We start from the raw sequence: 27,401 nt of genomic DNA on the forward strand, positions 1-27,401 counted from the left end.
TATATATATATATAGTAATATTTATATTTTTAGTTAAATATACGTACTTTTAATTCTAAAAACAATCATAAATTCACAATATTTTTTAATTTAGGTTGATGTTATTTTATATTGTTTGTTATTATTTTTTATTGATAGAGTAAATTTGAATTTTGAATTATCTATAATGAACGATCATAAAGAAAATAGTAAATTTTGAATTTTAAATGTAACTTTTTTTATAATCACCTTGCAATTTACTTTCCATGTTTATTTTACTTTTTAAATTATGTTATGGATTGTTTGTTTTAGTTTCTTTATTAATAATATTTTTTAATCATAACTTGATTTTATTATGTATTATTAGATATTATAGTTTTCCTTAATAAAATTCCCATTTAATATTAGATATTATAGTTAATATATTTAAGTAATTAATCCTAGTTCATATCAGTTATTAGCTCAAACCATATGCTAGTGAATTAGCTAATTTTCATTTCTTTTTTGTATATATGTTATTCGTATTTACATTATTAATGAGGATTTAGTATTTCTTTAGTTATGTGAAGTAGTGCGTTGGTGAATGAATCCAATTATTACTTTTATTTTCAGATATCAAGTTATTAATTATTATTAATAATCTAAATTTTGTTATGTAAGTTTTTAGGACATATTTTGATTAATTTTAGTACCTCAAATTGAAAGAGATTTTTTTGATTCCACATCGAAAGAGATTTATTTAAATACTCCCTCCGTCCCACGAGTCTTGACACGTTTTCCTTTTTGGCAATAATTATTACATTCTCTCTCCTACTTTATCACCTTTATTATATTCTCTCTCCTACTTTATCACTTTTATTACCTTCTCTCTTCTACTTTATCAATTTTATACTTTATTAATTATATATTTAAAACACTAATCTACAACTCCTTAATTCCCGTGCCGAACTCAAACGTGTCAAGACTCGCGGGACGGAGGGAGTATTACAATGAAGTTTTTATATTATAATTTTAGAATACTAAATGTAAAAAAAATACTATATGTTACTATAATATACTTAGCAATGCCTAGCTATTAATTTTAAATGATGCATTGTACACAAAATAAATTGATAAAAAAAATATTTTTAATTTATATATATATATATATATATATATTATTTTAAAATTATTATAAATTGGGCCCCCCTGAAACAAAATCCTGGCTACGTCACTGCATATGAATATCCCTTCTCTCCCTCTGCCGCCGAAATGAATCTGTACAAATTAGTGCTCAGACAAGAAGCCAGCTGCAGTGAATCTGTACATGAGGTTTGAAGTGAATAGTAATGCTTTTCCATCAACCACCATTCATCCCTTGAGAAACGAAAACAATACTAGTAGTATATCCTAAGCATTTCACCTGGTCTAAACACTTGCATCAACACAATAAATTACTCATGCAGGCATATTGATATTGACGATGTCATTTAAAATACGCACCACTAGTTTGCAAACCCATTAACAAGTCTTTAAACATGTCAGAGCACCGGTTTCTAGACAAGCTAACAGTGGACGTACGAGGGTGATTCACACTACGTAGTGTCTAATATGATTCCAAAACACGGCTCAAACTTGCTTCCTCACCATCATCAATATGATTCTTCATCTCCCCCCAAGTCTTCAAAGTCTTCACCACCATAGTCTGACCAGTCATACGGCTCCGAACCCATGTGAGACAGACCATATGATACTTGGCTTCTGTTTTCGAGATCTTCAGATTGGCTTCCAGAAGTTGTGCTCTCACCCTCTGATTTGTCATCAGATGACCTGCTTGTGGCTTCATCGTCGTCATCCTCCTCCTCCTCAGATGTCTCTTCCTCCGGATAATCATTCAGGGGATTGTTTTCACCTGAGATTCCAAAATATGTCATTCAGGTTACTATGCCTCCCACACACATGCACATACAAGAGAGAGAGAGAGAGGATACCATTAGAATCATCGCTTTCATATTCTGGATCATCCGGGCCATCATAGAAGTCTTCATCATCATCAACTTGAATCCTGATCCAGATTATTAAGTAAGACAAAAGAAATCTTTTGTAGCAAAATCACAATCAAACACTGGAAATGAAAACCTTACATCGGAATTTGGCTAGTATAATCAGCATCCATCCCATTTACATCCTCCTCAACAGTATAGACGTCATACACATAACCATCTGACGATGCCGCATTAGAAGTAGCATATTATTAACAATAAAAAACCTTATATCGCACGAGCAACTACAGGACAGATATTGATATTTAAGTAAATAATACTATATATATATATAGGAAACATCCCTGGATGTGCAAACACCACATACACTAGGAAAAGAACAAACCATAGAGCCAGACCTTGTTTGGACATAACATCATGAATATCGTGTTCAATCTCCTCAGCAGCAGTTGGCAAAACTTCTCTCAGGAGAGGCAAGAATTCAGCCATTATCTTGTAATCATCCATATCTGCTTCCCTGGGTTGAAGATTTGGATATCAGAACGAACACATCATAGCTTGTGTAATGATGCAATATCATCACTTGTGAAAGTGCCCTACTTCTGATTTTTCACCTCAACGATGTGCTCCTCAACATCAACCCTAACAACATCATAGAGTCGGCACATATCATATATAGTTTCATCCTCCGGATCGTCTTTCTTCACCTTTCTGCTTCTCCATATTTGCTCAAAACGAGCATTTCTTGATGTAACCTTAAGGGTTGAACATAAAAGGTTAATGGGTTACAAAAGCATAACCTTAACCTCCAAAATGTGAAATGACTCAATGAGACCTGAAGTAACATCAAGCCACAGTTCTTGCTAATCTATCAAAATGTGAGAAAGGGGCTGTGTGGGTAATGCTCAAGGCCAAATTAGATACAAAGGCAAAAAAATACCAGACATCTATGTTCAATATGCAACATCCATGTTCAATATAACAAACATGAAAACCAAAACAACTCCATAATCACAAAAATATAAAATGAATAATTAAACTCACAAAGTAGGCCAATATGCAACAGTGACTCCATGTTCACATATTTTACAGAGTTTAAAATTGCATGGACCTTGCAAGTACATGCACAGGGACAGTCACCAGTTATTACTTATAGAGGTATTGGCCTCATGAGTCATGATTAATGAAATAATGACAGTTACAAAAGCATGTAATGCAAAACCTTGTATGCACTATACCTCTTGTCTCTGTCTTGCTTTGTCCAATAGCTGACCTTGTTTCTGAAACATCAACATTATAATCAACTATTAGCAATACTTTGTATTAGCCAATAGAGATACTGAAAGCAAGTCTCAGTACAAGCAACCATAATCGCAATACCAAATATCAAATTTTATCAATGTCTCAAAAGTACAATACAACAATGAAACTCATCATATGTAATCGTGAAATAAACAATGGCAAGAGCGGGGATATACCCTGGAACAACTAAGTAACTTAAACTATGAGAAGGATTGTGTGACAGAAGTACTACTGCAAGGGCTTGTTTAGGCATGCAAGACATATTTATTGGACTTAGGAGGAGGGAGGGAGAACTCACATCAACAGTCTTCAAAGTTCGCTTTCGTTCTTCAATTTTCTCTTCTGATTTCAACTCGTCAGATGAATTAGGCTGCATAGCATATACAAATTATCGAACCACCAATAGCTCTCGCCAGTCAGGAATTAAAATGACAACATATAAGACAGCTGTAATTTCTATAGTTACTAACTGACACCACCCAGAAGATGATCATTATTTACACGGAACCGAATAACTGACCACGAAAGATCGCAGGATGTCAAATGTATCCTTGGAGCTAGTAACTGTCTCCACATGTCGTACCAGGATTTTCTGTGTCTTCAATGCCTCCACTAAAAGATATTAGAGGCATTTTTAGCAATTGTCATTAATAAATACATAAACAGGAATCAAATTAAAATAGCATCTTTAAATCTACAAAAGAAATAACATCACAACATGTTTAGCTTAAACCACTGAGACCAATTGAACAAACTATTTCAGCATATAATACATTACGGGTTTCTAAAAGCATGGGAATCTCATATGCTTGCTTCTCGCATTAGTATAAGGTTCATTGTTGCATAGATGTCAAAGCCTTCACCGACACTACAGAGTAAACACTATTTCAATAAGTACAATTTTCCTACAATGTTTTTCTCTAAACCACTTCACCGAGGGGTCATACCGTTTACCTCCATCCCATTCATGTGTTCCTGCAAATTGATTGTTCAAAATCTATTCCAAATCACCTCAATTCTTTGATATGAAAGTTTCCTTTAAACTTTATGTTCATAGCTAACAAATATCTAGCATTACACTCAATAAGCACGTAAAACTCAAGAATCAAAATAACTAATTCGATCAAATAGCAACAAAGTTTCAACACCTAAATAAAAGGTCAAAAGTAACTAGAAAAGGAAAAACACTAAACCAGCACGAAATACAAGATTTAACACACCTTGACTCGAAGAAGCATCAGCTATTGATAGCTTCCCGAAATCGATCAACGGCCGCTTAAATGGCCTCTCATGGATTTCCAGCCCTAATTGAGGAATAAAACGCTCAAAATTCAAGTTAAAAAATAAGCTTAGAGAACACAAAGAAACAAAAATTTCGCAACACAACCACTCACAAAAAGCATCCAGCGCAGACTGAGAAACTTTTCGCTTAACCCTAACAATCACCGGCCTGTCGGCAGTGGGCGGAGCGGAAGAACTCTCCGCCATTAGTGACGCAATTTCGTGAGTTAGGGTTTAGGGTTCCCCGAGTTTAATCTCCCAGTGTGTTGTTTGGTTCAATGGTGAAAATCGCTGGAGGCCGAGGCGGACGCTGAACCGCACCAATACGTGCGCCTCCGTAAGATCTTTCTGTCGAGGCGATGCGAGAATGTAGTGCCAGGCGGCGCTGAGCGATTGCCAGAATGGGTTTTAATTTTTTTTTCGAGGGAATTCTAATTAAATACTGCACTTTCTATCTTTTGACACTATTACTAAATTACATCACAAATCTTTTGCTCCCTCTAATTCCAAAATATGTGTATTTTTTTATTTTTCATTTCCATTGAATCACAATTTTTTTATTTTTTTTTAGAAAACAAAATATTTTTCTTAATTTTATAGAATAAAATATGCACAGAGATCTCTTAATTTGATCGCATTTTTTCTATACCTTTTGCATTATAAAGATAAAAATAAGAGATCTATGTGCATATTTTATTTGAATGTCACAAAATATGGCTCTTTTATGTCTAATAATCCGAATTCAATGCATACAACCATAAACAAAAAAGTTTGTCCCATTCTGCACGAAATAAGTCATTTAAAAACTTCTCAGTTATGTCGCCAATTAAGTTCGCACCAAATATAGTACTCCCTTCTATATCAAAATCGTTTCCACTTTTATCATTTTTATTTATATTTATATTAATGAAATTCACAAATTTCATTCACAATAATAATGAGATCCAAACTCCATTCACAATAATGTTCGTTATTATCCACTATTTTTATTGAAATTGTTGTCGTCCACAAAGTGAAAACGATATCGTAGACGGAAGAAGAGTAGTATATAATATTTGTCAATTCACAAATTTGTGCAATAGTCATTTCTGTAATAATCTTATATTAATAATCAAATTTACGTCGTTCCGAAAAACAATTATACTCCCCCGTTTCATTTATCTTGACACTTTTACTTTGAACACGACAATTAAGAATAATGAGTTAAGAGTGTGAATTGAGTGATGACCATTTATTTAATACTATGTGTAAAGAAGATAGGGATCACATACTATTCAATTTGTAGCTCAAGTTAAAATTTCGATTAATTATATTGAAACTAATGTGTCTCACCAGAAACAGACATGAAATTGTAAAAAAATAAAATAAAATTACACAAATATCTTAAATTAAAGTGGAAGGGATCTTAAATCATATTAATTCCTGCCACTTTCAGTAAGTTCAATAACTCAGAGATGAATTATTAAAGGGTAATTGCCCCTAAATACATTACATTTCCTTATTTTTTTGAATTGTACATTACCTTAAAATCCGCCTCATAATACATAACTTTTCTTTTTCTTCCGGATTTGCACATGGTCAGCCAACCACCAACCGGTAAAATGACGTGGATGCCGGAAACGCCACATATACACACCGGAAAAAAAAAAAACTAATTGATGTGGCAGCCATGTAGGAAATTATAATTTTTTTTGCTATTAAATTCGAATTTCCAGAATATAGAATTAAGGCATTAATTTCTCAAATCCTCAATTTTCCCCTAATCCCTAGTTTTACAATTTCCCCATTCGCAACAAATTGTCGAACAAACAGATCTTTATCGGCTTGCGCCGAACCCGATGGTTGGCCTCCTGACATCGCTGATCGCAACCTTCCATCACTAGATTCCACGAAAACAACAATTTCCCATCAGCCCTGCAGTTCAATCATAATCAACAACACGACAACGATAAATGCATTTAAACTAGCAAAAAAATGATTATATCAACTAAGTTTTCAGCACAGTAGGCTCTGAATAAAGAAAGCAACCCATGCCAAATGCACAATGAATAATTCAAATTGCCGGCTTGTTCGCTTTAATTGAGTTCGTGGAATCTATCACAATTAGCAGCTGATGTTAGGGGAAAGATCGCAATCTAGGTTAAATCAACGGCGACACGTTCGTCTCCTTGCCTGGTTCATCCCGTGAGCCAGAGCCTTGGTCGCCGGTTCGTCGCGTGCGCCGGAGCCTTCGCTGCCGGTTCGTGTTGGTGTAATCGCTAGAGTAAGTGTAATCGCCGGAGCTGGAGCCTCTCTTGGTGTTGGTGTAATTGCTGGAGCTAGGGCAATGTGGAGCAGATCGCTAGACGCTAGGGCAATTGTGGAGCAGATCGAAATTCAAGTCTGAACGCTAGGGCAATTGTAAAATGGAGGAAATTGTAAAATTATGGAATTTAGGGGAAAATTGGAGATTTGGAAAATTAATACCTTAATTCTATATTCTGGAAATTCGAATTTAATAGCAAAAAAAATTATAATTTCCTACATGGCTGCCACATCAATTAATTTTTTTTTCGGCGTGTATATGTGGCGTTTCCGACATCCACATCATTTTTTCGGTTGGTGGTTGGTCGCCGGTTCGTCGCGTGCGCCAGAGCCTTCGCTGCCGGTTCGTGTTGGTGTAATCGCTAGAGCAAGTGTAATCGCCGGAGCTGGAGCTTCTCTTGGTGTTGGTGTAATCGCTGGAGCTAGGGCAATGTGGAGCAGATCGCTGGACGCTAGGGCAATTGTGGAGCAGATCGAAATTCAAGTCTGAACACTAGGGCAATTGTAAAATGGAGGAAATTGTAAAATTATGGAATTTAGGGGAAAATTGGAGATTTGAGAAATTAATACCTTAATTCTATATTCTGGAAATTCGAATTTAATAGCAAAAAAAATATAATTTCCTACATGGCTGCCACATCAATTAATTTTTTTTCGGCGTGTATATGTGGCGTTTCCGACATCCACGTCATTTTTTCGGTTGGTGGTTGGTTGACCATGTGCAATTCCAAAAGAAAAAGAAAGGTTATGTATTATGAGGCGAATTTTAAAGGTGTTGTGCAATTTCAAAAAATGGGGAAATGTAATGTATTTAGGGGCAATTACCCCGATTATTAACTTCATATCTTGAAGGTTTTCATTTTATTCACTATATATCACGTTTTATTTTGTCAATTTACATGCATGTTATTACTATTCGAATTCAATGTTACATATGATTCTTGTATAGATGAAAATTTGAATACGTGAAATTAGAAAATATATATAGAGTGGGTGGTTTTTGTAGTATTTCCACAGCGGGGAGTATATATATGTCGTCTGGGAAGTTTACGTAAGGGCCAAGTTTTAAAACATTTTTTAAGATTAAAAAAATATTAATATCACTAAAATATAAGTATGAATTTGAATGTTATAATTGTGTAAAGAATCTTGGCTACACATGTTTTGCTGTTTGTTTTTTCAATTTATGGTTTGAATTTGGGTTCATAATTACAAGAACCAAACAATGAAGAAGATATAATAAAGTTGAGAGTCTTGAGACAGGTCGGTCATAATTACAAAAAAACAAAAGAAACCTCTCCCTCCTAACTAACTACGTCTTCACTCGGTTAATTTTGTTTTCTTCATTCTTCCCAAATCAACTGCTCACTCTCATTTTTTCTAAATGACATGACACATGTACACACGGTATGTAATAAAAATCTCTATTTACTTACAAACTCCAAATTTTTTGCACTTATCTTATAAAGTAATTGTACTTGACCAGTTGACCTATTATAAAATATCTGCACTTTCGTGGTCATAGGTTCGAATCCTAAAAGAGACACAATTATAAGATACTTTATTACCACAAAAGTGAAGCTACTTTATACATTAAGTGCAAAATTTATAATTTTTACGTTAAATGAGTTTGTACCGAAACTCAACCTTATAATATACACACATACATATATACACCAAGACTCAATGTATATCGTCCATTTCAAACGAAACGAAAGTAATGCATTTCGGCAAAGCAAAGGTATGTTGGAATTTTTTTTTTTAATGATAATTTTTGTGATCTTTGGATTGTTAATGTTCATAAATTCACAATTACATAGTTCTTAAATTTGTAACTAATCACAACTCGAATGTAGGTTGCCAGTGAATTATTAACATAAAAACTCTCATTCACAACCAAAAGTATTATGAGATGTGAATTATTATGAGATGTGAATTATAACATAAAAATTCACAACCAAAAATATTTCGAAAGAATTGCCTAAAAAAGGCCCAAAACTCTCATTTGCAATCAAAAGTATTCCAAATTGTGAATTTAAAAATTTATTTGAATTATTAATTACTATTTATTTGTATTATTGTGTGTCCCATTTATTTAAAATTATTTGTTTAAAATTTATTATAATCTTATTTTTTAGTATAATTAATTAAAGTTCACTCAGCTCGTTCAATTAAGATTTAATTATACTTATTTTTATATTTATTTGAATTATTAATTAACTTCTAAGGTTAATTGATACAAAAGTTGGGTATATATTTTTTAAAATTTTAATGTTTAGTAGTAATAATTATTAATTAACATTGATTATATAAATATTTTTTAAACAAATAATTATAAAACAGCGAAGCTAAAAATGAGACGTGAGTATTTAATTTTGAATCTCCAAGTTGAAGAAAAAATCCTTGACCAGTTTGACTCCTACAAGAAACAGCACAACAAATCACAAAATAATATTCTCAAGCACAACAAAACATGCAATCACAAAGTAATTGTTTCTTTTACTTCTCTCCATTCATATATAACTATCAAAATTAATTAACCAAATCCATATGATTTTTACAAACCAAAAAAACTAAAAATAAAATCCCATTTCATATCAAACTCTTTTATTACAAGCTCGACAATTTTCTCAGCAAATATTCTGCAGCTGGAAGCTCTTCATAAATGCCTCTCCACTGGCTCGGCCTCGTCGCCGCCGTGTGGCTCCAATCCATCAACGGCACAAACTCAAACTTTCCGGCTTACTCCTCGGAGCTCAAGCGGATCCTCTCCATCTCGCAGCTCCAGCTCAACAACCTCGCCTTCGCCTCCGACGCCGGCAAGCTCCTCGGCTGGGTTTCCGGCGTCGCTGCCGCCCGCCTCCCGCTCTGGCTCGTCCTCCTCATCGGCTCCGCCCTCGGTGCTGCCGGATACGGAGTGCAATTCCTCTTCCTCACCGGCCGAATCCACTCTCTCTCCTACTGGCAAGTTTTCTCTCTCACCGTCGTCGCCGGTAACAGCATCTGCTGGATCAACACCGTCTCCTACATCCTCGCGATCCGAAACTTCCCGCTCGATCGGCAGATCGCCGTCGGAATCTCGACGAGCTACGTCGGATTGAGCGCGAAGATCTACACGACGGTGGTCGAGGTCGCCGCCGCCTCTCCATCAGCGCCGCTCGAGAGAGCTAAGGCGTTTCTCCTACTGAACGCCGCTCTGCCGCTCCTCGTCTGCGTGGCGGCGGCGCCGCTGACGGGGTACGCCGACGTCGGAAAATCGAGGAGGCTGGTGGCGGGGTTCGTCACGCTGTTCGTGATTACGGCGGTGACCGGCGGCTTCGCGGTGATCACTAGCCTGATTCCTAGGGTTCTGTCGCCGCCGGCGATCCTCATCGGACTAGTCGTGTTTCTGGTGCTGCCGCTGGTGACGCCGGCGGCGGAGGAGATCGGGGAGGCTGTGCAGCAGAAGTGTTTGATTGTGGTGCACGACGAGGAGAGCCTGAAGCGCGGCGGATTGGCGGGGAAGGATGGAGAAGGTTCGAGAAATGATGGTATTGGTGAGGAGATCCCGCCATTGTTGATGCTGAGAAGAGCTGAATTTTGGTTGTATTTTTTGGTGTATTTGTTTGGTGCAACTCTGGGATTGGTTTACTTGAATAATCTGGGGCAGATTGCTGAATCCAGGGGCAGTTTCGGGATTTCGTCGTTGGTTTCCTTAGCTTCTGCATTTAGCTTCTTCGGTCGGTTGCTGCCATCGCTCCTCGACTATTTCTTCTCCAAGTAACTCTCTCTCTCTCTCTCTCACACACACATAGTTCCATGCAAAGTGTTGGTCTGATTTCAATGGTAAGTTTTACTGGGAAAGTGAAAACAAATTAATCAATAATGAATAATCTTAATAAGGTCTGAAAATATTACCATAGTATTTTACACGGCGTGCCCCTCAAAAAGAATTTTACGCGGCGTGTATTAATTAATCATAAATACCAAAGTATTAAGCTTTCAACTTTCAAGTCGATCGAAAAAAAAAAAAAATCAAAATTCAACTTTTTTCTTATACATATTTTTAAATTTAAATTTATAATTTATTTTTATTATAATTTATTTATTTTTTTAGTTATTATTGATTCATTGTTTAAATATTTGTTAATAAATTAAATTATTTTCTTTTTATAAGATGTATATTATCTTTATATTGTGTTATAAAGTTCTTAGCAAATCTTGAGGGTTGGTTATAAAATATTTTTAGTCTTGTATAATAGAACTCCTTCGATCTCTTTTTCTATGTAGAATTTTAACAATATAAAAAGTACAGAGAAATATGACGTAGTGATCGAGATTTTTTTAAAAATATTTTGACATAATTAAATGGTATTATGTACTCCTATGTATTAATTTTTCGTTCTAATTTTTAAAAAAATTACTTATGATTCTTTAACTGGATATAATTTCTGGGTGGTTTGCCACTATTTGTGTATAAGTGCGTATGAAATCCTATATCATACAATTCCCTGTGGCACACTTAAATTTGCGTCCCATAATGCGATCCATGAATTTAATGCAATCGTGATAGGTAGAATGATGCTGGTTGACGATTTTAAGGAGCCTACTTATTTGGTTAATTTTCCCAAGTGATGTGCCGCCTAACTTCTATAAGTAGGAAACTTCTTTCATTTATTTAATTCGTATTTTAACCTCGTGTGCTCAATAATGTGTATTTAAATTGCATGAATGACAATATCAATGCGTAACGTCCATTAAATTTAAATAATTATAAGTATACTAAATTGAAACAACAAATAAAGAGAATGTTAATGAAATGTAAGAATATTCTTGCCGATTAGGGCAACATAGGGCAGCTGAGTTCGTATCTCGAAGTTGATGGCCTGCACTGGGCTACTAGCAAGATACTTTTTTATGAAATTTTGAGATACTCGTACTTTGTTTTCAAGTAATGAAAAATTTGTTCGGGAATAAATTTTCATAGTTTCCTATACAATAAATCTATGCAACCACATTGTGGTCACCCATAAACTAGTATAATAAGAAAAATCTTGATTTATTTCACATATAATGTGTACCAGATCAACATACACAATGTCAACATCGATTGCAATGGGGTTGATGACGGCCCCAATGAGCGGAGCGTTTTTTCTACTAGTGATAAGCAAACAAGACTTTGCATTGTATACCAGCTCTGCCATTGTAGGGATTTGCAGCGGTGCAGTTACTTCAATATCCATATCAGCAACTAGGGAGTTGTTTGGGACGATCAATTTTGGAGTTAATCACAATATTTTGGTGTCGAATATACCTATTGGCTCATTTTTATTTGGGGATTTCGCAGCATTGCTCTACAAGAATGGGAGAGTTGATGGAGAAGAGAATTGTGTAGGAAATAGATGCTACCAAACAACCCTTTTGATATGGGGTTGTTTGTGTGTTTTGGGGAGTTTGCTAGCTTTGGTGCTTCATGTAAAAACCAAGAAATTGCGAGGACATAAATAGGATAATCTATTCTTTCAAAGTATTTCGAGTTTTAGTCTCATATTTTACTTGGTAATAATTCAAAATAATAGTAAGAGTTAAAGTAATTACAAATATAGATGCATATATGCAATCATGGACAGGGGCTGATCTAGGGGGCTTGGGGGAGCTCCAGCACCCCCAATGATTTTTTTCAACCCTGTAGTTATTAGTTTAGCTCTTCAAAATTTTTGCCTCCGCCCCTTATCACGGTTTGTTGTTTGTTTTAAGATGAAGGATGTACGGTAAAATAGAATTTGCGATTAGTTATATATGTAAAATGGATTAGTATTATTTTGTCGAAGTAAAATGATTTTTCCAAAATTCTATTTACATCTAAAGGTCGGTATGAATTAGAGTCCGTTGACATATAAATCAACATTAAGGGGGGTGTATTCGTTGTGGATTTCCACAGACTTTAAAAAGTCCATAGAATTTAAATTCCATGGAATTCACATAGATTCCAGACGACTTTCAAAGAATTCGTGGTTGGATTTCACCCCGATTTTCACTGATTTTCGAAGAATTTAGGGGATAATTCTGGAATTGAAATCCATGATGCCAACGCCCGCTGAGTCCCAGCACCGCTGGAAACTCAGCGACCGCTGGGAATCCAGCGAGCGCTGGAAACCCAGCAAGCGCTGGGTTCCAGCGAGACTACCAGTTGTATCATTTATCTTAAATATTTCGACTCCATTCAAGATGGCATCATAGTATTGGGGCTTCAGTTGAATGTAAGGATGCAACGCAAGCCAAAGATCCTGCTTGGGAGGCCCATTAGGAACAAAGACAATATAGTCCTTGTGTACGGGGATTCCATTACCACTCGCCCAAGCAATCACATCTGCCTGCTGCTCTGCAGTCTGATTATTCAGGTAGATACTAAAAACTCTTTGATTTGTCTTGGACTCTTGGTTATGATATCTGTGACTTCGCAGAAGTGGAGCCTAACAAGATAAGAGAAGCCAGAATCGATATTGAAGAGCCAAGTTAGGTTGTACTGCTGGTTGATAGATGCATTTGGACCCATTGATCTCAGGGTACTGTATACATCAAGAGGGGCAATGTAGCTTGGGGTCCCCGGAGGGTAAGCAATCGTCGTGTTATCATCAGGGACCTCTGTAACCCCATTTGCTGCACCAAATATATAAACTGAATCATCACGCCACGATCTGAACAGACCTGTATCACCAGATGAGGAAATGTCATTTCCACCCACATTCAACCGATAAACATTCTCCAGCCCAGCGCACGTTCAAATCCAGCGTCGGCTGGACTCTCAACGGTGGCTGAGTTCCAGCGGTCGCTGGCTTCTTGGCCGCGGCCGCTGGAACTCAGCGCTCGCTCAAAACTCCATGGATTTCAATTCTCGTGGTTCTTGGCCGGATTTCGTCGTGTGTATTTTTTGGATGAAATCCATGAAAGTCATTCCGGATTTGAAGTCAATGGAATAACGAATACACCTAGATTTGTATGGATTTTAAAAAGTCTGAAACGAATACACCCAGATTTATATGGACTTTTAAAAATCTTGAACGAATACACCCAGATTTCTGCAGACTTTTAAAAGTCTGGAACGAATACACCCAGACTTTTAAAATCCATAGAAATCTATTAAACTCCGCAACGAATACACCCCCCTAAATATATTTCTATAATTGTTGAACCTTTTCAAATTCTACTTGAAGAACTTTTGAAATATATATGAAACTGAAAGTATGTAGGACCTTACAAAAATACTTTGCGTGTGATAGGCTAATTAATCCAAATTATTTCAAACTAGAACTTACTACCAATCAATTAGAATTGAGCACATTTTTGTAACTCAAATTCAAAATAAATAAATAAAAAACAAACAAACAAACTTGATGTCGTCGTGATTATCAATCTTTCTTGAGTAGGAACCACCGTCTCTGGTTTATGATTAAAATGATGTGGCAAAATTTAGGCCAAGATTTGGCAAATTTTGTCACGATTACACAGAAAATTATCAAGATTAAAGTATTTCAAAACAATCATTGCATAATTGCCCGTTGCAACACGACACATCAAGAGGGATTTACCTAAAAATCGACTATCTAAAATTGACGCATTGCTTATCTAATTTATGCGCGTACTTCGATTAAATATTACTTTAAATTTCAAACTATATTTGCATTTTTAAAAAATGCTTCAAACTATTACAAATATTTATTTAATTCATTAATTTTGTAAAAAAAAATGTTGCATGTCCATTTTCCAACCTCGTGGCCCGCCGAATGTCATGTTATATATAACATGCCATTAGACGAGCTACGAGGGTATAACTTTTTTTGTTATTAAACTAACATAGCACAAAACAAACAATATTGCTTATGCCCCACTAATCAAAAATCCGCTCTGGAATTAAAAGAAAACTTGAAATAATAACATTTTGAACGAAAATTAAACAAAATACTCTAAAAGTAAACTCAATACTAAAGTTTCTCCAATCCTATCCTTTTTTAATGGGATATGAATCAAACAAGTTAACTCAAATTATAAAACCTATATCAAAATCTTCGAAATATCCCAAAGTTCCAATCTGTATTCGATAAACAATAGATTTCCAACATATACTACTTTTCATCTATCTATACTATTTTTCATCAACTATCACTTGATACTATGAAGAAATGGAACCGAGCGAAGAGGTTCACCATAATCATCACATCTGAGAATCCAAGAGGATGCTACTAAACTGAATTAATTAATTAATTCACCTACTAATCCACTAGAACTTGCCAAATTTGTTAGCATTGTAGTTAAGTGTCTTGGACTAGATAGATGAAAACGAATCCAAGAAACATTTGGAACATACCTCAAGACGCCATCTTCTTTCGACTCTGAAACTTGTCACGCCACGACTTCCAAGCGATCCTCACGTCGTCTAGCTGGGATTCGGGGATACCGGTGTTTGCATCTAAAGTCGGCACCCATTCTTTCCAAGGGGAGTTTGAAGAGTCTAAAAACATACACATCTGAGGCAACATCACTGATCGATAGAAATCATCCACTGATTTGAGGATCTCCTCTGATTCCACCAACGCCATCATCTCCGGCCTCTTTTGATTCCCCGGTCTGTTTCGGATAGCAAAACTATTGCTCCTTAGAAACAGACCTTCAGATGGAGCAAGAGGCAAGACGATCCTCGAGAACTTGGATAACGATAAATGCAGAATGTCTCTTGGTAATAACTCACGTTTCACAGCTATAGCAGTTCCTACCATTTTGCGTATCTGATTGTGTGAGCACGATGGTTATATAACGAAATGAACATCAACCGAAATCATCAAATGAAAAAACGAAAGATCTTACCTGATGAAGCATGAATGACTCTCCACAGATGGAGATTTCAACGAACTTAGCACCGGACATCTCATCCAATTTGCCACAGCAACACTGAAAAATCTTTCTGAAATGTGATGCTCCAATCCTGTCGTTCTCATCAGGTTCGTCTAACCACCGAGCAAGTACAGGTACAGCAAGATTTTTCTGTTCCTTCAAGCTGTCCTCGTCTCCATCTGTGTTCCTTTCTGAGACGGAGAGGGGAGAGTCGTGCTCCATTTCCTCAGAAATGGAGGATTCATCGGCTCCGTTGTTATCTTCTTCATCACTTCCCTCCGAGTCAGAGCCAGATGATAACTTTGCCATCTTTGATGGAGAAGTCTTTACAGAGACTCTACGAGGAGAACGAGTTCTGTATTTAGATCGAACCGTATAATTGTGAAACGGGTGGTCTCCCTGTAACAATAAAAAGAGTGGCACAAAAATGAACTTTCCTTTCATTCTCATCATATTACGAGTAGATAGAATGGCATTTCTTTAATCAATTATGACGAGTTGCAGTCGTACAAAATTACAATCTCGCGACTGCCTCAAAGCATAAGATGGTGATTCTGAATATCCGAATAACCCCATCAGCAGAAGAACAAACACTTAAAAGGATTTGAAAGATCTCGTATGCATTAGATATACCTCAAAAGCGTTCAGTATACCATTAAAATCTGATAAATGATGATCAATTTCACCAGCTGTAGAATTATCTTTTACTCCAATAACATCAGCTGGAAGAAGATACGAATACTTGCGGATGTTGCATTCCCTTCGGGCATCAAAACTCCTGAAAATAAGGTCAGGTAACATTTAATTATTTAAAGACTGGAAAAAGGAATTGGCCAGAAATGTAGAAACAGTCCATTTTTAATGCACGATGAGGGATCTAACTGGAGGTGAGGAAACGCAGAACATATTTGTATAGAATCCCCAAGAAATGCAGCAAACTACAAAAATATTTTCTAATAGAGTTTCAGCTACTGGCTTCTACCAAGCTACTGCAACAGAATAAGGAATCACTAAATTATTGTTACACCGTCTTTAAACAATCACTGAATCTGACTAGACATTCAAAATTATGGAAAAAGAGAAACATAATAAAATAACTAAATCAAGAATGTAAAGAAAGTCATTATGCTCCGCAACATATAGTAAGTGACAACATAAAAATCTCCAAGAGCAGTAATGAAGGTGGAATTGGCACAAACATTATTCTACTATTCTTCTCTCTTTCAGCGTAGAGATAGAGAGACACGAAAAAAAATACACTATCCTCATAAACAACTCCGTACCTTTGTGAAGGTAAGATGCTGAAAACTCTTATGTTTTCAGGAAGATGAGAATTAACGTATCTGGCAAGAACAATGCCATTCGGATCATTGTTCCAAGCAAATTCTGGAATCTCCATTTTAAAAGCGATCATGGTTGCCAGCGAATGAACCTGAATGCACGAAGGTTACAGAATCTGGTGAGGCAAGTGTACAAATGAACGTGCGAAAACCTAGCTTAGATAGTATAACCTACAATAGTGACTTAAGCTTACCCCTTTATCAGTCCGGCTACTTCTCGCCCAGCGAATTTTGGTAAAATCCCCAAAGTTGCTATCTCTAATTCCACCAACTTTAAAAATAGCCTTTTCTAGTTCACCTTCAATGGCTGCATAACAAGATCACAGAGCTTTAGTGAAACCTTTTTTTACATTCTACCTCGAGTCGTGTCAAATTCAAATACATTCAATAGTTTTAGTCGTTGTTGGAGAACCAGAGAATTTATAGAATAAGAATCTCTTTGTGCCAACAAAATATAATCAAATTTGTCACTCCATTTTCAAACAAAATTCAACGAGTCCCCTTTTTGTGTCAATATAGTTACATACATGACTTTCAAAATCATGACATCTACTGAACACCTCCAGCAAACAAATCATAATACACGAAAAATATGTTCGATATTGAGTGCAACAAGCAACCGAAGATAATGGCTTTCTGGCAGAAGGGGCAAAGTTAGACAAAATTGATGATGATCAGTGTTTTATCAGCATCAAACAACCGGATATAAACCATGTAATAAAGCAAAATCTTATCAGCAAATACATCAGCATTTTCTCCCAATGCCAGAGGAAGAAACAAACTTCTATTGCACTTTAAACAAGATAAAACATTAGCATATTCCTAACTATCAAAATCTTCTTCCAAAATCATGACACAGAAATCAACATTACATCATTGAATTCTTCAATTATGATGTCTCAACCCTAATAACATAATTAACAGAAAAGAAAAGGAAACAACAAAAGACTAAAGAAATCAGATTAAGAAACGAAGAAAGAGAAGTATCTCACTGGCTACGTCAGGTTCATTTCTCTGAATTTGCAATCCTGCCACGACATTAGAGAAAAACCCAGAAAACCCAAAAATCAGAAACAGAGAGAGCTCAACAAAAACAAAATGAATAAAGAAGCTAGAATGACTGAAAACACAGACACAGAAACACAAACAAAGGATTATCAAAAAGAGACCTCTGTAATCGGATCCCACGTAGCCAACGCGCATTACCACTTTCTTTTTGCGAATAGATTCCCATTTTGGGGCAGTCTCCGACGACCCAACTTCTGCGTCGGCGGCGGCGGAGCTGAAAGATGTAACTCTGAGGGGCTTGAAATCGTATGAGTTTCGTGAGCAGCCTCTTGATAATAACGATGTAATCCAGAGTGGAGAAAAGGGGATTCGTAGTAAGGAAACCGCCATTGCTACTGAAACTGTGGAGATGAAACGAGTATGAGTTCGCAGACGCCATTGTTATTTACTTGAACTGATCGAGCTATCTTTTGCTAACCTTTGAGAAAACGTGAAAACCCTATAGCGATTTTGCTAATGTTACTTATTGGGCTGGAGTCCAATTAGAAGCGATTGTAATGGAAGTAAATTGGGTTTTGAGTCAGAAGCCCATGTTAGGTGATGTTTCTAACCCATACTATCGAGTTTATTTTAACTATGGTTAATTTGCTGTAAATCTAAATACTTATAGTCAAAATCTGAATTTTTTATACTTTATAAAATTGGTGTCAAAATACATAAAGTTTCATCATTTTTTAAAATTTCTTTCGAATTTAAAACAAAAATTTATAGTGCTTTCATGCTTGATAGTTTTATTTCAATAGCAGACAATGTGTATAATAATGATGATATATTATGACATAATTAGGGATATTGGAGTATTATTATACTAACGAAACAAACACAAAATCCAAATGGAAACTATACATGTTAGTTTAGTGAGTTTTTCATCAATTACACCCAGCCAGATTAAAATCGCAAAATTTATATATTTTGTAATTCTATGGTTTGGCGACTCTATTTACGGATGACGATAGTGTTTTTTTTTTTTTTTTTTTTTTTTTTGAAATGGGATGACGATAGTGTTAGTAATATTTCGATGATTTGATTGTGCTACATGAACTCACGTACAATTTTTAATGGGATAATTGTAGTTTGTGGCCTGAACTTTGGAGTCATTTGTAAAAATGGCCTGAACTTTTAAAAATATAAAAAAATGGCATGAACTTTGAAATCATTTGTATTAATGGCCTGAACTTTAAAAACTACAAAAAAACAACCTAAACTTTAAAATCATTTGTTAAAATGACACGAACTTTGAAAATATAAAAAATAGCCTAAACTTTCGTATAAATTGTATAAATAGCCCGAACTTATAATTTTTAACAAAAAAAAAAAACTAAATTACATGTACTAATATATTTTTGATTAATTAAATTACATGTATTAATATTAAGACAACACGAAAAAATTCAGATTATTCAGACGACGATGAGGAGGTTCTAGAAGCTAGAACAAGATTAAGGTTGAGAAGAGATAATCCAATTATTGTTTATTCAGACCATGGGAATGGAGATAACACATTTGAATTGGACATTCCACTCAACACGCAGAAAACTAAAGCTATAGTTTATGCAAAAGATTGTGATCACCGAGTGCTTCAATTTCAACTAGGGATGAGGTTCACAGATTATAAAGAATGCAAAGACGCAGTAGTATTGTGGGCTATTATTAATGGGTATAATATTAAATGGACTAGGTCTAGTAAAATAAGACTTGAAGCTGAATGCTTCGGGAATTGTCCATGGATGTTGTATGCTAGCAAATTGACTTCAGAGCCGACATTTGTGATTAAAAGCTACCACGAAAAACACACATGCATTAGAGCACTACGCAACAGGCAAGTCAAAAGTGATTGGGTTGCTAGTCAGTTGGTTGAACTTCTGAAAAGAAGTCCAAACTTGCAAGGTAAAGAAATACAGAAAGAATTGAAGATCAAGTTTGGAATTGATGTAACAATTGATATGTGTTACAAGGCAAAGGAGATCGCACTAGAAAAAATCAGAGGTTCATTTGTGGAGGATTATAAGAAGCTTAGGTCTTATGTACTTGAGCTTATGAAAATAGACAAAGAAGGAAAATTTGTGTTGAAGACATTGCTTAACAAGGAAGATCAGCCAGTGTTTCATAGATTTTTCATTGGATTCTCTGCCTTGAAAAAAGGTTTTTTTACTGGGTGTAGGCGTCTCATTTGCTTTGATGCTTGTTTTTTGAAGACCGTCCTCAGAGGCGTTTTGTTAGCTGCTGTTGGGAAGGATTGCAACTACAAGATGTATCCTATAGCATGGGCTGTAGTTGAGAAAGAGAATGAAGAGTCTTGGAGTTGGTTTTGTGAAAATCTTTTTGAAGAATTTGGCATAATTGATGGCTTTGGTTGGTCATTTATGTCGGATAAGCAAAAGGTATTTTTAATATTTCTTATTTAATATGACTTTATTATTTCATTACAAGTGGCTAATCAACTAAGGTTACTTGCAGGGGCTAATAAATGCAATACAAAAGTTGGCGCCGAATGGAGAGCATAGACATTGTGCTAGGCACGTATATGCAAATTGGAAGAAAAAGTTTGGAGGCTCGAAGTTCAAATCTTTATTTTGGAAGTGTGCAAAGAGTAATACAACTTCTCAATTTCAGGACAAGTTAGAACAATTGAAGAAGGAATCAACACAAGCCTTTGAAGATTTCTGCACAAGAAATCCTAGAAGTTTTTGTAAGTCCCTACTTTCTTCATATACAAAGACAGACATAATAGACAACAACATTTGTGAGTCTTTTAATAGCTTCATCCTACAAGCAAGAGATAAACCCATTCTACACATGTTGGAAGACATTAGGAAGAAGCTTATGAGTAGAATGCATGACATTGCCAACAGTTTGGATAAATCTGAGGATGAGCTTTGTCCTAATGTCAGGATAAAGCTAAATAAGATTGAGAGTATGACTAGGTATTGTGATATTAGGCCTGCAGTTGGTTCCAAATTTGAAGTTCAGAATTTTGAAGAGTCTTATATTGTAGACTTAGGCACTAGAGAATGCAATTGCAGAGAATGGGAGCTAACTGGACTACCTTGCTGCCATGCTCTAGCATGTATTAATTATGCTAGAGATGATATTATTTCATATGTTGATCCATTTTATCTTAAGAACACTTGTGTTGAGACGTATAAACATGGTCTAGAGCCAATCCATGGTGAGAAGGATTGGCCTATCGATGATCAACCACCTATCATTCCCCCAAAATTTTCGAAACTTCCAGGAAGACCAAAGAAGTTGAGAAAAAGGGATGATGACGAGGTAATCAAGGATACAGCAAATAAATTATCAAGGCGTGGATTAGTCAAAATGACTTGTAAAACTTGTGGGATGACTGGACACAACAAAAGGAGTTGTAGAGAATTGCCGAGTACATCAAGACTTGAGGTAATTTTCCTTTAAAGTTTGTCATCTGTCTCTTTTTTTTTTTTTAAATAACTAGAAGAATTTACTAATCTACTCTCTCTCTTTCTCTTTACCAGGAAGGTTCATCAATACCAATCCAAAGTCACCCGACTACATTAAGAACCGAGGCAATCTAATTTAAGTTTTTTAGTAGCATTTGCTTTGATAGAAGTGTTTACTAATTTCCTCCATTTCTATGTTTACCAGATGGGTCTATCAAGAACAGTTCCAAACATCCCAAGTGCAAATACTCAACCAATCGGAAGAGATATGGGACTTGTATGCATGTTTATATCATATCAATATCCAAACTTCATTGGAATTTTAAGTGTGTATATTATTTAGGTCGTGCTTTATATATTTTGGCAGGCTCAAGCTCAACAAGGTTACGGAGTGCTCCAAGCAGAGTCAGGGAACATATTTTGGCATGCTCCAGTTTCTAGAAGAGTTCAGTTTGTTTCTGGTGCTAGAGCCGTGAGAGAGACAGTTAGGAATATCGAAGTGCAAACCAAAGCTCAATCTTCAAGAGCAAATTCACAATTTGATGACGGTGGTAGCCAAGTCATCGATAATCCTACATCGTCTTTATAACCATTTGAATTTTTGTTAAGATTTTTTAGATTTATTTTGTGAATCAAAACTTTCTATTGATGAACAGTTGAGGAAGTTAAACTTTGCTTTATTTTTTGGTTTTAGAAGGTAGATTGATGAGGAGTTATGTTTTGAAAATTAGAAGCATTAAACTTTCTGCTCCTTTTAACTTATTTGTTTACTTGCTTTTCGAATGAATTTTAGTCTTTGATATTAGTATATCTTTTGGCAAGGATGGTCTTATTCAGGCAGCTATCTTTATTGTGTGAGGTGTTTAGTCTTTAGAGTATGTCAAGGATGTGAAATTGGAAGTTTGGTTCTGCAGGATAATAGTTTTGTGAAGATATTTCCTTGTCCTGGGCATGGATGGAGTGTGTGATACAAAGATATAAAAGTTGTCTCATTAGACAACAAATATGTTATATGGACAATTGAATAATTACAACGAGAGAGAGAGAGAGTCCACATTGCTTCTGTTTGGAAAGTTAAATCTAAAAAATATTTAATGTAATTTAGTTTTTTGAAAAAATTTAATGTGATTTAATTAATCAAAAATATATTAATACATGTAATTTAGTGTTTTTTTTTTGTTAAAAATTGTAAGTCCGGGCTATTTATACAATTTATACGAAAGTTTAGGCTATTTTTTATATTTTCAAAGTTCGTGTCATTTTAACAAATGATTTTAAAGTTTAGGTTATTTTTTTGTAGTTTTTAAAGTTCAGGCCATTAATACAAATGATTTAAAAGTTCATGCCATTTTTTTATATTTTTAAAAGTTCAGGCCATTTTTACAAATGACTCCAAAGTTCGGGCCATAAACTACAATTATCCCATTTTTAATTGATTTAATTCATTATATTTTCTATTTATTGATTTTTGTAACTACAAGGGAACGAAAAACACCTAACTTAAAAGAAAAGGAAATAAAAAGAAATAAATTTATTTAGTTTAAAAAATAGAGATATTACTTCCCTCCCTTTTGGTCGCTCGAAACTCAAAAGTCTTTAGTCCTACATCAATGGCGGCTGACGCTGCAAACATCAAACACCCTATTTCCATACACCGCGATCACTTAAACTCCTAATTCACTAACTATCGGAGATGAAATGAGCAGTGACACAGTGAAATCAGAGAGAAAATGTCATTCCTCAGCCCGAAATCGCTGGCGACGCTGGTGGAATCTGCCGTGTCTGTTCAGTCGCCCCGCCTGGGCCGCGCCGCCCACGCCCGGATCATCAAAACCCTAGGCCTAGCCCTAGAGGGATTCCTCTCCAATCATCTCATCCACATGTACTCCAAGCTCGACCGCCCCGACTCTGCCCGCGCCGTCCTCTCCCTCACCCCGCTCCACTTCCGCTCCGTCGTCACCTGGACCTCCCTCATCGCCGGCGACGTCCAAAACGGCCATTTCTCCGCCGCCATCTCCAGCTTCACTACCATGCGCCGCGAGGGCCTCCGCCCCAACGACTTCACCTTCCCTTGCTTGTTCAAAGCGACTGCCGCGCTGCACGCGCCGCTCCTCGGGCAGCAGCTCCACAGCCTCGCCGTGAAGCTCGTGCTGATCGGTGACGCGTTCGTCGCGTGCAGCGCGTTCGACATGTACAGCAAGACGAGGTTTTTGAGTGATGCGGAAAAACTGTTTGATGAAATGCCGCAGAGAAACATAGCGATGTGGAACGCGAGCATTTCGAATGCGGTGTTAAACGGGAAGCCGCGTGAGGGGATTTTTAGGTTTCTGCAGCTCCTCCACGACGGCGAGGCTGCTCCGAATCATATTTCTTTCTGTGCATTCTTGAACGCGTGCTCCGACGGCCGGTTCTTGGCGCAAGGGCTGCAATTGCACGGATATCTGATCAAAGAGGGGCACGAAGCCGACGTCTCCGTCGCAAACGGGCTGGTCGACTTCTATGGAAAGTGTGGCGAAGTTAGCTTCTCAGAGAGAGTGTTTGAGAAGATGAGCGAGCGTAATAAAGTCTCATGGAGTTCTATGTTGGCCGTGTTCGAACAGAACGATATGGGAGAGATGGCCTGCAACTTGTTTCTGAGGATGAGGAGGGCAAGCGTCGAGCCTACGGATTTCATGGTCTCGAGTGTGCTCAGCGCGTGCGCAAGCTTGGCTGCACTCGAGACAGGGAGAGTGATCCACGGCTTGGCAGTGAAGGCCTGTGTGGATGACAATATATTCGTAGGGAGTGCCCTCGTTGACATGTACGGCAAATGTGGGAGCATCGAGGACTGTGAGAGGGCCTTCTTCGCATTGCCTAGGAGGAATTTGGTGTGTTGGAACGCGTTGATTGGTGGATACGCTCATCAAGGGCGTGCAGACATGGCGTTGGACATGTTCGGGGAGGTGATCAAGAGAAGGGATTCCGAGGGTTTGGTTCCTAACTACGTCACCTTCGTGTGCGTGCTGAGTGCTTGCAGCAGAGGTGGGATGGTGAAGGCCGGGATGGAGGTGTTCGACTCCATGAGGGAGAAGCACGGTGTCGAGCCTAGGGCAGAGCATTACGCGTGCGTGGTAGATATGCTAGGGCGGGCCGGGCTGGTGGAACGTGCCTATGAAGCGATCAAGGAGATGAGCATTATACCTACTATCCCTATATGGGGAGCTCTACTAGGTGCTTGTAAAATGCATGGTAAACCGGAGCTAGGCAAGATTGCAGCTGAGAATCTATTCAAACTTGATCCTCAAGATTCCGGGAACCACGTTGTCCTCTCGAACATGCTTGCTGCTGCGGGGAGGTGGGACGAGGCCAACGTGGTGAGGGAGGAGATGAAGGAGGTGGGGATCAAGAAAGGGGCGGGATGCAGTTGGATATCCGTGAAGAATGTAGTCCATGTCTTTCAAGCGAAAGATGCATCACATAGTCGAAACGCTGAGATTCAAGCGATGCTGGGTAAACTGAAGCGCGATCTCAAGGCTGCTGGGTACGTAGCTGATACGAAGATGGCTCTGTACGATTTGGAGGAGGAGGAGAAGGAGTCGGAGGTGTGGTCCCACAGTGAGAAGCTCGCGCTTGCTTTTGGCCTCGTCGCGCTCCCTCCAGGCGTCCCGATAAGGATCACCAAGAATCTTAGGATCTGTGTGGATTGTCACAGTGCTATCAAATTCATATCAAGGATTGTTGGCAGAGAGATTATAGTGAGAGATAACAACAGGTTTCATCGCTTTGTGGATAACCAGTGCTCCTGTGGTGATTATTGGTGAACACATTTGATGCTACATGATTGATATCCGATTCAGCTTTCCAACATTGAGTTCTCGATTCCAAACCAAAATAAACGAAAGTTCAGATCATTTTTCTAGAAGATTTCAAAGTTCGGATCATAAACTTCAAATGACGATGTCCCTAGTTCAGACACTGATACGGATTGTGAAGCACGTTGACAAGAACTTCTAGAAACTTCTAGAAGAGACCATGAGGCTCTTGGCTCTCAGATTCGCTGCATCAACCTGCTTCAAGAGTGTTATCACCGAAACGCTGATGATTAGGGTGCACAGAATGAGAGGACCTGACACTGTAAAATAAAATGGATTGATTGCCGCACAGAATTTTTTTATGAACAATTCATTCTTTCGTTTTTTCTTTCTCCTCAATGTATGTTTTTACTCTCATGGAGTCTTGGAAAATGATATACAGCATTGAAGGTCATGTTTGGTAAATGTTACAGATTGCAGCACTAATGCTTTTACAGTCGAGCTCCATCGTCTTCATCCAGTTCTCGAAATCTCCGATTTCCTGTTGACACAAACATACATTTAATCACACCACTGAGAAAAAAGAAACTCAGGTTTCAGTTTTGATTCTCAGAAAATTCCAACAAAGAGGTACAGTACTTGTTGAAGTAAATGCATAATGTCAGTTTTAACTTTTAAGCTAAAACCATTTTCAAATAACTTCCAGAAACCATTGCAGATATGCAAACCTTGATTTGCCTGGCTAAGTCGAACAAGGAAGACTAATTCGTCACCTCTAACACGCTATTTATGAAATGATGCAAATGTTTCGAAACCTAGCACACGATACCAGTGAAGGCCACTAAACATGATCTGCCCTATCAAGTCAAGAACACTTATACCAAGACTACATACAGAAACGTTACCAGTTTCAATACTCAAAAGCCATACACAGTAACATGAACTAGCATATCTAGAAACCATTGTTGATGATTCTATATAACTAGTCATCTCAAATCAAGATACACATTGCAAGAACCAATGTGCATTTGTACAAATCATACAACAAAAAACAAGCCAAGAAGCAATAGTAGAAACAATTCGCTCACTAACCTTGACAGCAGTGTTGAGAGCATGAGACGCTGCAAGCCACTGATCATTCTGCTTTGAGAATCGCACAATACTTGCTGCCAGTGCTTGAATTTCCTTATCAATTCGCTCCTCATTGATGAAGACCTCCCGCACGCCACCATCAACGGATTTGACGAGCAGATCCGACACACGGATTGCAGTCCGAATAGCATCTTTCTTCGCTTTCTCTAGATTTTATCCAGCAGAAACAGAGGATGCAAGAGCAAATAAGAACATGCAACTTAAAAGTTCAAACTCCAATATCAACCATCATTATGCAGCACAAGCAAACACCAATTCAACTTGAAAGATAAATCACAATTTCTCCCAAAGAAATCGCTAATTTTAGCTCAAACTCCAAAATTAACCATAATTTCCAGAAAAAACAAATATCAATTCAACTTGAAAGTTTTAAGTTCAAGCTACAAACACACTAATAATACTCGAATTTGATTCAGTATAATTAAAACTGACCAGTTCGTTCCCGTAGCTCAATCGCGGCATGATTGTGATCGCTGATCATTTGAAGCAGAGAAGCTTCGAGACTCCCCGCTTCCACATGATGCGATCGCTCCATTGACGCTGCTTCACATAGCAATCATCAAACGTTCACAGTTTCTTTTTTAGAAGGAAAAGAAAAAAAAGCAGACCGTATCAATTTTCTCTGATCATTGAGTCCAGAGAATTCTAATCCTAATCTTGCGCACAATTATCATCTTCTAATTAGAAAATGCAAAATAAGTTCAATTGGGGACGACGAAAGGCAACCTTGATTTGATCGTGGAATTGAGCCCTAGCGGCCGTGGTTAGTTGGAATAAACCGAACCGGACGGTTCGAGTTAGATACGGATCCGGGATTCCGAGCGTGCTTCTTTATTGACCGAAGATTAAACATTACGCTTTTGAAGTCGATTTTAAATTGAATTAATGATGATTTTAGATATATGGTGTTATAAT

At 37.1% G+C, this 27,401-nt stretch overlaps 6 protein-coding genes across 6 annotated transcripts; 3 read left to right on the top strand and 3 right to left on the bottom strand.

The window, feature by feature from the left end:
• Positions 1–1,427: 1,427 nt before the first annotated feature.
• On the bottom strand, positions 1,428–4,970 carry LOC130992073 (RNA-directed DNA methylation 4). The gene is made up of 10 exons (XM_057916545.1): positions 4,658–4,970; positions 4,484–4,567; positions 3,784–3,875; positions 3,562–3,633; positions 3,200–3,241; positions 2,562–2,716; positions 2,360–2,478; positions 2,103–2,181; positions 1,950–2,023; positions 1,428–1,870 (listed from the first exon to the last, which is right to left on the bottom strand). Exons 1-10 carry the CDS (start codon positions 4,749–4,751, stop codon positions 1,611–1,613), a joined length of 1,071 nt encoding a protein of 356 aa, XP_057772528.1. The 5' UTR covers positions 4,752–4,970; the 3' UTR covers positions 1,428–1,610.
• A 4,362-nt stretch (positions 4,971–9,332) lies between these two features.
• On the top strand, positions 9,333–12,429 carry LOC130992074 (protein NUCLEAR FUSION DEFECTIVE 4). The gene is made up of 2 exons (XM_057916546.1): positions 9,333–10,607; positions 11,912–12,429. Exons 1-2 carry the CDS (start codon positions 9,514–9,516, stop codon positions 12,333–12,335), a joined length of 1,518 nt encoding a protein of 505 aa, XP_057772529.1. The 5' UTR covers positions 9,333–9,513; the 3' UTR covers positions 12,336–12,429.
• Positions 12,430–14,847: 2,418 nt separating this feature from the next.
• On the bottom strand, positions 14,848–18,513 carry LOC130992075 (putative tRNA pseudouridine synthase). The gene is made up of 7 exons (XM_057916547.1): positions 18,226–18,513; positions 18,049–18,084; positions 17,251–17,363; positions 17,000–17,148; positions 16,350–16,494; positions 15,690–16,115; positions 14,848–15,610 (listed from the first exon to the last, which is right to left on the bottom strand). Exons 1-7 carry the CDS (start codon positions 18,452–18,454, stop codon positions 15,194–15,196), a joined length of 1,515 nt encoding a protein of 504 aa, XP_057772530.1. The 5' UTR covers positions 18,455–18,513; the 3' UTR covers positions 14,848–15,193.
• Positions 18,514–19,525: 1,012 nt separating this feature from the next.
• Positions 19,526–22,288, top strand: LOC130992076 (uncharacterized). Its single transcript, XM_057916548.1, has 4 exons — positions 19,526–20,505; positions 20,582–21,523; positions 21,619–21,820; positions 21,911–22,288. Exons 1-3 carry the CDS (start codon positions 19,720–19,722, stop codon positions 21,676–21,678), a joined length of 1,788 nt encoding a protein of 595 aa, XP_057772531.1. The 5' UTR covers positions 19,526–19,719; the 3' UTR covers positions 21,679–21,820; positions 21,911–22,288.
• A 985-nt stretch (positions 22,289–23,273) lies between these two features.
• On the top strand, positions 23,274–25,800 carry LOC130992077 (pentatricopeptide repeat-containing protein At4g14850). Its single transcript, XM_057916549.1, has one exon. It carries the CDS (start codon positions 23,274–23,276, stop codon positions 25,341–25,343), a length of 2,070 nt encoding a protein of 689 aa, XP_057772532.1. The 3' UTR covers positions 25,344–25,800.
• LOC130992078 (biogenesis of lysosome-related organelles complex 1 subunit 1-like) lies at positions 25,375–27,251 on the bottom strand. The gene is made up of 3 exons (XM_057916550.1): positions 26,919–27,251; positions 26,427–26,632; positions 25,375–25,875 (listed from the first exon to the last, which is right to left on the bottom strand). The coding sequence occupies exons 1-3, from the start codon at positions 27,019–27,021 to the stop codon at positions 25,786–25,788; spliced, it is 399 nt and encodes a 132-aa protein (XP_057772533.1). The 5' UTR covers positions 27,022–27,251; the 3' UTR covers positions 25,375–25,785.
• Positions 27,252–27,401: the final 150 nt, after the last annotated feature.

The sequence above is a fragment of the Salvia miltiorrhiza genome, chromosome 7, assembly GCF_028751815.1.
Source record: "Salvia miltiorrhiza cultivar Shanhuang (shh) chromosome 7, IMPLAD_Smil_shh, whole genome shotgun sequence".
Lineage (NCBI taxonomy): Eukaryota > Viridiplantae > Streptophyta > Magnoliopsida > Lamiales > Lamiaceae > Salvia > Salvia miltiorrhiza.